The sequence below is a fragment of the Benincasa hispida genome, chromosome 3 (assembly GCF_027475165.1).
Source record: "Benincasa hispida cultivar pf3 chromosome 3, pf3_genome.v1.1, whole genome shotgun sequence".
Lineage (NCBI taxonomy): Eukaryota > Viridiplantae > Streptophyta > Magnoliopsida > Cucurbitales > Cucurbitaceae > Benincasa > Benincasa hispida.
The window spans coordinates 14,453,519-14,462,994 of record NC_143480.1 but is presented as its reverse complement, the minus strand read 5'-3'; the positions used below and the strand labels follow the sequence as shown (position 1 = coordinate 14,462,994).

Below are 9,476 nucleotides of genomic sequence, written 5' to 3'. Positions count from 1 at the left end.
TTCTAATGAATGAAGTATACACATTTTTTTTTATATATATAAGTTGAAGGTTTTTTTGGTAGTTTTGTATATATGTCAGATTTTTTGTATATATCTTTTTAATTAAGAATATTAATAAAAATATTGGTTGTTTTCAAATACAATAAACGAGCCAAATTATTTATAGACATAACAAAATATTCCTTACCTGTATATATCAGTAGACAATTTATAATAATTTATGTTTGTTATATTTGAAATATTACGGAGAGATGATAAAAAGAGGAAAGACTCAAGATTTATATGGAAATTTCAGGAATAAAAATATCATCCGTCATACTGGAAAGAGAGATTAACCGATATAAAGAATTTATTCATATTCAAATATTCTATTTTTATTAAAATAAATTAGTAAGAATATGTTCCAAACAGTAGGGGAAAATAAATGAAAATTTAACGGCGTCACTAATTAACTTTCCATTTTTCATTAAAATAATAGGAAACTTTTTTTTAAAAAAAACAATAAAAACTATTTACACAATAGAAAAAATTAACCGTTGATATAAGTCTATTAGTATCTATCAATATTTTTACTATTTTTATAACAGTTTTGATATTTTTTTTATAGGTGAAATTTTCCTAAAATGTTATTTAGTTCCTATTATCAACTTTGTTCAATTTTAATTTTTTTAATTATTTAATTTAAGTTTTAGAGGGTAATTTCAAAATTTGTGGCAAAAATGCTATAAATAACAGAAAAAAAGAGTGAAAAATAAATTAGCACTGAGACTAAATCTAAGATTGATTAAAAAAATCGGAACTAAATTTAGAAAATTGTAGATAAGGAAACTGAAAGTAATTAAACTCGGACCAAAATTAATATTAATATTAATATTATTATTATTATTACAAAAGAGTATGGAAAATCCAACGGACAAGGCATTTTTTTTTTTTTTTTGAATAATGAAAAAAAGGGCATTGCAATTTACCGTGGACTTCAAGTTTAATTACAACTAAAGTATTGTAATAAAGGGCGGCATCTTTTAATGTAATTCTTATTTGAAATCCGGGCGGTTGTTTTCTAGGGGCGATGAAGAAGAGTGATGACGTGGAAAGATCAGGGCCATAAACCAAATTACAGTTACAGTAAAGTTATAGTACAACTTGCGCACCGAAGCTTTATCCTTTTTTCTGAATAAGAAAGTTTGTAATAATAATTCGTAGAAATTTCGGTGTGGTTGGTGATGACGCCTCTGAGGTGAACCATTTCGACTTTCCTTCTTCACCATCTCTCCGACCGCCACCGATCGCCGTCTCCGCCGTCCGCCCTACTTTCTCTCCTCCTACGCGGAGTATTCCTCACTGTGATCATCTTTTTGTCTTACTTGGTGGTGGGTGGCCCACCTTCAATGTCTATCACCGAATTTCCTGCCACCGTCGATCGCGTACACATCACCGCCGGCACTGCCGCCTCCTCCGCCTCCTACACGGACGTCGAACACTGTCAGCTCAATCGCCACCACTCTCAAGGTCATCGTCATCCTTGCGTCTTGTCCAAGCGCAAGTTAGATGACTATGGTCCTAGTTTCGACGACGAGGACGAGGACGTTCAGTTGTTTGACTTAGTTTCTGTCAGGATGAAGAAAGGGGAAACGTGTGCAATGGACTCCTCTTCTGATGGCCGGCTGGGTGAAGGAATTAGCTCCGACTTTGACCATCGGGGTTTTGATGATTCCTCGACCTCTATGGCGGCAGAAACCTCAACAAAACCCATTCTCTCTCCGTACGACTTGCAATTTTTTGTCAGAACGATCTCAGTTGGGAATACTATGGTAATGCTTGCGAATATTAACGATACTGTGATGTCGCTTCATGAGCGGATTCAAGCTATTACGCGTATACCAATTTTCGAGCAGAGATTGATATATAGGGGAAGGCAACTCCAGCACGAACAGTCACTCCTCGAGTGTTCGATACAGAACAATGCCGAGCTGCAATTAGTTGGTCGCATGAGGAGTACTGAGCATCCGAAAGCTTGGCAGATTGTTGACGACATGGTTTCGTTGGTTCTACGACTTTATAGAGGCGAATTTGTGTTTTCTGCTTTGGAAATCATCACTACCTTGATGACCGATTTCTTAAGTTTGGCTACGGAAACGGACTTAGATCCAGCAATTAAGCAACTCCAGGTTTTCTTGTCACTCTCTGCCCCAGCAGCGCTAGTGATGCTTTATTTGTCTCCGATTAAAGGTAATAAAGAGTGTGCTGAAAATTTGATTAAGCATTTTATGGATTTGCTTCGTCACTCAGTTCCCAAAACGTTGCATGACTGTTGTGCGATTATAGTATTAGAATTTTGTAATTTGCTTAGGAGAGAAACGCCGGAAGAGAGTTTATATGTTTTATGTCGCAGTACTCTTGGATCATTGTTGGAAACTGATGGGATTATTCGTGGGATGAGATGCTTAGAAAGTGTTAAAAGACCCATCGAAACGCCCGAACTTCTTCCATTTGTTAATGAACTGGCGAATAAATTGTCCATAGACTTATGTTCAAGCATACAGTCTCCCACAAGTGCAGGGCCTTTGGTGACTGATATTCGGGATTTTACAGCATTTTCACTTTCTTTGCGCAATGCGATTCAGGAGCAACTGAATTTTCATGGCTCCAAGCTTGTGCCACTGTATACGCGAAGTTCTAGAGATCCTTCTTATGGAGAAGAGGGTGAATTTCTTCGTAATATATATCTTGGTTTGTCGAAAAAGATGGATATATGTCTTCATGGAATGGAAGCTTTCTTGATTGATAAAGGAAAAGGGGACTGTGTAGTCCCCTATACCGGATGGTCTCAGTATCTTCCAATTCTAAAAGAATTGAATGACATCTCTCGTCTTTTCCAGGGTCTTGAAGAAGAATTTTGGGCAACCATGAGGTCAAGGAAATCTTCTATTTGTGAGCTTATTATTAGATTTGCAAAGCGAACTGATGATTACATGTGGATTCTTTGCCACAAGGATATAATGAATTCAGAATCTAGAAGACATCTGTCAATGCTTATGTTTCCTGAACCAACAGAGGATTATGAGGAACTGCAGGAAATGCTGATTGATAGGTCCCAGTTACTGGAAGAATCATTTGAGTACATCACAAATGCGAGTGTTGAGGCTCTACGCCATGGACTATTTATGGAATTCAAAAATGAGGAAGCTACAGGTCCTGGTGTCTTGCGAGAGTGGTTTTTGCTGGTCTGCAAGGCTATTTTTAACCCACAAAATGCCCTTTTTGTTGCATGTCCTAATGATCGAAGAAGGTTCTTTCCCAACCCTGGTGAGCTTACTGACAATTTCTTTGATAGTAGGTTTTATTTGGTACTTTTTCTTCTGAATGTAAATGAGTAACCAAGAATGCAGAAGTTGCCTAAATGTGTTCCATTTGTAGTAAGTTACAGTAGTTCTTGCTCATCCACCGAAGTGGGGAACTTGCCATGCAGAATGAATTTGAATTTCATTTTGCATGAATAAGTTAGTTTAGTTGTTTTTGCCAGGCAGGGTAGGTAGACAAGTGCTTATGAAACCGTTATTTTTCAACTACACCTATGGACTATATAGGTTAATCATTCATTTCGTTCAATTTTGCAGAAAACAAATTAAAAGTTATCCATGATCCATCATTAAGTATTTTCCTTATCAACTGTGTGCACGAGCAAGTTCTAATGTCATTCACAGCATCTCCCCCCCCCCCCTTTTAAAAAAATAATAATTTAAGAGAGTAGTTGGTTGCAGTCAGCTTGCTTTTTAGCCTTTCAGTCACTGCATCTATTGCAACATTTAATCACTGGTTTAATTTTGATGCTAGATGAATTGGTTAGGCAAAGTGAGGCAAAACAATGATTTAGGGACATATTTTATTAATTTTGGTGGCTGTGAGATCTGAAATCAGATTTGCTGCTTTGAACACCTGGAAATATCCATTCTAAAGTTAGAGGTCGAATCGTGGGTTCTTTTCACATAGGAGAAAAGGAAAGAGTTACAAAAACTTGAGGACTGAAAATTTGTCTCATGTATCTTATTAATCCCTTTTTTTAGATTCAAGTCATTAATCCTCAAGCTATATAATTTATGTGGGAAAGTTGTAGGATCTTAGGTTAAGTGATTGATAATGAACTTGGTTAAAGATTTCTTTTTTGGATGAGAAACACAAAAGATTTCATTCCAATAGATCTAAGACACTTGCAAAAGTCAAGGAAATAAGATATTCCTTCCAACGAAAGTTTCCAAAAGATCAACTTCGTTGAAAGGTTTCACTCCGCAACAAGTGAAAGAAGTATAGCTATATGAGTGAGAACTATTCATCACTTTTGGGATTTTGTCGTGGAGAAAGTGCTGAAGTGGCTGGCCACTTGGAAGAGGAGCTTCTTTTCCTAGAGTGGTAGACTGGCCCTCATTCATTTGCTGTTGAGTGGTATCCCTGCCTATTTTTCTCTCTTATTAGAGCCCCTGTTCGGTTTGTAACACCATATAAGAAGCCTGTGAGGAACGTTGTATGGGAATGGGTTGATGAGGGGAGAAGCACGCACTTTTTGAGTTGGGAGGTGATGGGGAAATCGATAAATCCTGGGGAGCTGGAGCTAGGGAATCTAAGGACACAAAAATAGTTTCAATATTTGAGAGGAATAATTGAACTTTTAGAGAGTTGGAGAGGAATTGCCTTGACATTTGGCCCCTTGTTAGGTTCAATATTTCTCTCTGGGTGTCGGTGACAAAGACTTTATGTTATTATTTGTTAGGTCTCATTTTACTTAATTGGAGCTCCATCTTTTAGTTGGGTTTTTTTTTTGGTGGGCTTGATTTTTTTTATGCTCTTGTATTCGTTTCTTTTCTTTTCTTTAATGAAAGCTTAGTTTTATTTATTTATTTATATATTAAAAAGAATGATAACAGAAAATAAATAAGCTATTCCTGTGGAAATGGATTCATTGATCTGCTATTCCTCCCACCTATTACCTGCGCTCCCTACCACCCCTATTAACTGTTTTGCTATCAGATAGTATCTCTTATTCCTAATCATAATGCATTTGTTAATTTACGAGTAGAATTGAAAAATATGAAGTTTACGACCTATCCTTGGTTAATAATTAGTTTACACTCTATGAAAAATAAAAGCATTTCTTTTAATACAGCCATATAAAGTACCTGGGAAGTAGTATTTAAAGTGAAAGTAAGTGGGAAATAGCATTTTTATTTTCATCTGAGATTTAAGGTCCATAAGTGCATTGTGCCTCTACTCAGTTATGGTGCTGTCTATAAATCTTGTGTGAAACAAACATTCGAGGCAAATTATTCGTATCTTTACCAGATGATTACATGTTGCAGCTTCGAAGGTGGACCCTATGCATCTCAATTATTTCAATTTTTCTGGCCGAGTTATCGCACTAGCTTTGATGTATAAAGTGCAAGTTGGTGTTGTCTTTGATCGTGTTTTTTTCTTGCAATTGGCTGGAATGCGTATTTCCTTGGAAGATATACGAGATGCTGATCCATGCTTGTACAATAGCTGTAAGCAGATTCTTGATATGGACGCCGAGCTTGTTGATTCAGATGCTTTAGGACTTACATTTGTTAGTGATTTCGAGGAGCTAGGTACAAGAAAAGTTGTGGATCTTTGCCCTGGAGGCAAAGACATGGTTGTCAATAGTAAGAATCGTGAGGAATATGTTAAGCTTCTAATAGATAACCGCTTCATGAAATCTGTCTCTGAGCAGATATCATATTTTGCAAGTGGTTTTTCTGATATACTTTCTGACAAAAGAACACATAAATGCTTTTTCGAAAGCCTAGAGCTTGAAGATCTCGATTGGATGCTATATGGGAGTGAAAGTGCAATCTCTGTTGGGGATTGGAAGGCGCACACTGAATACAATGGCTACAAAGAAACTGATCCTCAGATATCCTGGTTCTGGAAGGTATACATTTCTGAATTGGTTTTTAGTAGCTATCATCATCATTTTTTTTTTGCATGGCTTGCCTGCTGTTCCTTCCCATAACTTCACAATTGGTTGCCTTACCACATCTCGTTTTAAGCTTTTGCATTAATTTGTCATCTTTCACAAAAATTCACCTAGTAAATGAAACTTTGATGGATTAATAGGAGAGATTTCATCTCAATCATATGCAAGTACATCATGTATATAAACCATTGGATCTATTATTTAACATTCCGAATGACCAAGCATATATAGATCATCCAACCCTATTGGCACCCCCTTCAATCTGTTTCATCTAATATTGCTCTCTAATAATAAACTCATCTCTCCTTATGGATATAACTAACACACTGTAATGAACCACATAAATTTGTGTCGATCTTTATTATTTGTCGATTTTGTAATATAAACGATGAATTTCCCCACTTGTGATGGCAGATTGTGTCTGGGATGATGCCGGAGCAGAGGAAGAATCTTCTGTTCTTCTGGACCTCAATGAAATACCTTCCAGTTCAGGGTTTCAGTGGCTTGTCTTCAAAGCTGTACATTTATAAATCTTCATCCCCATATGATCATCTTCCTTCTTCTCATACGTGCTTTTACCGTTTATGCTTCCCTCCTTATCCCTCCAGGTCTATCATGAAAAGTCGCCTTCAAATTATCACTCAAGAGCATGTTGGATGTAGCTTTGGTACATGGTAACGTAACCCCCTTTTGCTTGCTTGTACTTCAGTCCCAGTAAATTGATGGTATATTGTTGTCTGCACATATTTTTGTTCTTGCCCTTGTACAGAATCCACAGATAAAGAATGGTAATACCTGTGTTTTGTGATTAAACGCTATTGTGACTCTTAAGGTCTTAACTGTACTTGTTAATTTTTAATAAACTGTATTATCTGCTTTTAGATTTTTTTTTCTCCCTATGATTTGGTTTAGGGATTGAAGCTTTGAAACTGTAAGTACTACTGTGTTGCGTGTACAAGTTTATAGAAGCTGAATATAGATCCAGCCTCATTATGTCCATATTTTCTGATTACAAGTTTGGTTCATGTGCATTAAAAAGTCTTTTTAGGGTTTGAATATTAGATTATGCCTATGAAATCCCTGTACTTGAAAGAAAATTTTCTAATAGACGTCTTTGAGCCTTTGATGTATACGTCAATGGATTGTTGAGCTAATGAATTGTGGTTGACTTTGGGTGTAATTCTTAAATGATATGATCAATGTGCCATATAAACATTAAACTGAATAAATTATGTCAAGGTGATTACTTACTATATGTAAAACTAAAAATAGAATTTATTACAAACAATAAAATATGTGGACTAGGTAGAATTGAACTTGTTTTTTTTAATAAATGCTTAAATTTGAATCTGAAGTAATTTGACATGTCAAATCTTAAAAACTCAATCAATTAATCCCCGACAAATAAAGCTTACTATATAGCTCACTATATGAACAATTAGGGATCAACAGATTTATGAGTAATACTTGGGTTCCATTTCTTTATATTTCATCATAGCACAAAGATAAAGATAGCTATTGTTTGAGATGTACTAAATACATTCTTAAAAATATTAAAGCATGTAGTAAGATGTTGCTCGCGTGAATATAAACGTTCAATATCCAATAAAACCAAAACAAGAAGAAACAAGGCAAGATATCATCACTTGTATAGCTTCTTTATTCTTAGTTTATGGTGAAGATTTTTCTACAGAGATGATAAAATAAAACCTACTTGTAATTTAAGTAGGAACATTAGCATATTTGTTTGAAATGACTTTTTAATAGTTTAAATTGAAATTGTATTTGAGTGCATTTGTAGACACTTCCTAAGGTTATTCCAATTTCACTAAATGTTCAAATGAAGGTAGTCCATATGCGCACTAATTTGAAGTGTATTTAGATTGATCATTGAATAAGAGAAGACAAACAAAAGAAACTATGTAAGTTGTTAGGGAAAGGACAACTTAAGACACAAGAGTTAGTAAAATATGATTTTATTCAAAGCTAGAGAACAACATATTCAACCACACAGAATAGTGAATGAAATGACTCTTCTGGGACTGACATCCATATCCTCATATTGGCAGACCTTAAATTCCAACTCTGTGTTTTAAACTCTTTTCGACTCAAATTGAAAGTTGCCACTATGAAAATACAGTCATTTTAACTCCCAACCCTCATGACTTTGCCTCGATCCATAAACCAAACACTGAGACCAACAAATAAAACTAACTCCTCCGACCAACTTTTAACATTCCCATTAAATTGTCTCTTTATTCCTCCGCTTTTGGCTTCTCTTCTTCAGCTGGTGCTGCAGCTTCTGAGCTCTCTTCTTCAACAACATCTTCACTTTTCACCTCCTGAGGTTTTTCTTCTTCTGTCTTCTCCTCCACTGTTTCCTCTTTAGCCTCTTCCTCCTTCTCCTCGGCCTCAACCGGTGCTTCGGGCTCGGAAGCACCGACTGCAGGCTCAGCCTCCTCTGGCTTTGTCTCTTCCTCTACCACTTCCTTGGTTTCAACGTCCGGTTCGGTTGCGACTGGTGCCGGTTCCTCTGCCTTCACAGCTTCAGGGGCAGCTTCTTCCTTTGGCTCTTCAGCAGGGGCTTCAGCCACTGGCTCTTCTACAACTTTCTCCTCAGTTTGAACCACTGGAGCTGCCTCAGGCTCTGGCAATACCACAGGGGCTGATTCAACCTACAAAACCCAGATCACAGAATTGATTATCAAATTGGAATTTGCTCTTTAGCAATGATTATTTAAGGAAAACATTGTTGATCATATGAGAAAAGGCCATTAGTTAATTTTTTTTTCTTTTGTTAGTAGAATATGATTCAATATATATAGATCATTTCAATGCATTGATGAGAAAAATCCCACATTGCAAGATCAATTGGAACTTGATCAAACTTACATATATAGAGAGAAATGGAGAGTTAGAATGTCAACAGAAAAACAAAAAAGAAGAGTTGAAAGAGGTTTGATCTGAACCAAATACTAAAAAGCTGAACTCAGAGCTATAAAAAGCTTGAATTACCTCAATGGTGGCCATTTGGGAAATGGAAGAGAAGGAAAAGAAAGTGAAGAAGAGAGTTAAAAAGATGAACTCAGATGAGTTTTTGAGGAAACTAAAAATGTGAGCACAAGTTGATTTGTTAGAAGCAGCAGAGAGGGTTTATATAGGTGTATGAAAAATGAAGGATTGCAATAAAATATGATGAGGTTGGGGAAAAGAGGAAGAGAGCCATGAGGAGTCTAAAGAATCTTTAGTAATTTTGCCACCTCATTTTGCTGACATTTTTGAAAGGACATTAATTTTGTCTACCTTTACTTATTTCTTTTAAAACACTCAATAATACATATTTGGTATCGGAAAAATAGTCTTCCACGAGTTTTGAAATATCAAGATTTTGATTTTATGAAGATACTGATTTCGATGGAAATTTCGGAAAACTTAATGAAACTTAATGAAAATTATTATAATTAGTTAATGAAATTTGATTGTGATTGAT

The 9,476-nt window shown here is 35.9% G+C and overlaps 2 protein-coding genes across 2 annotated transcripts; one reads left to right on the top strand and one right to left on the bottom strand.

Moving 5' to 3' along the window:
* Positions 1 to 1,036: 1,036 nt before the first annotated feature.
* UPL5 (ubiquitin protein ligase 5) lies at positions 1,037 to 6,867 on the top strand. Its single transcript, XM_039025867.2, has 3 exons — positions 1,037 to 3,306; positions 5,352 to 5,941; positions 6,401 to 6,867. The coding sequence occupies exons 1-3, from the start codon at positions 1,389 to 1,391 to the stop codon at positions 6,662 to 6,664; spliced, it is 2,772 nt and encodes a 923-aa protein (XP_038881795.1). The 5' UTR covers positions 1,037 to 1,388; the 3' UTR covers positions 6,665 to 6,867.
* A 1,079-nt stretch (positions 6,868 to 7,946) lies between these two features.
* On the bottom strand, positions 7,947 to 9,249 carry LOC120072513 (uncharacterized). Its single transcript, XM_039024891.2, has 2 exons — positions 9,002 to 9,249; positions 7,947 to 8,661 (listed from the first exon to the last, which is right to left on the bottom strand). The coding sequence occupies exons 1-2, from the start codon at positions 9,014 to 9,016 to the stop codon at positions 8,242 to 8,244; spliced, it is 435 nt and encodes a 144-aa protein (XP_038880819.1). The 5' UTR covers positions 9,017 to 9,249; the 3' UTR covers positions 7,947 to 8,241.
* Positions 9,250 to 9,476: the final 227 nt, after the last annotated feature.

What these genes read in the sequence shown, in the direction of transcription:
- UPL5 (XM_039025867.2), top strand. Translation starts at nt 1,389, where the DNA reads ATGTCTATCACCGAATTTCCTGCCACCGTCGATCGCGTACACATCACC. An exon ending in AAGGTTCTTTCCCAACCCTG is followed by an intron (nt 3,307 to 5,351) that starts GTGAGCTTACTG and finishes TACATGTTGCAG; the next exon opens with CTTCGAAGGTGGACCCTATG. An exon ending in AGATATCCTGGTTCTGGAAG is followed by an intron (nt 5,942 to 6,400) that starts GTATACATTTCT and finishes TTGTGATGGCAG; the next exon opens with ATTGTGTCTGGGATGATGCC.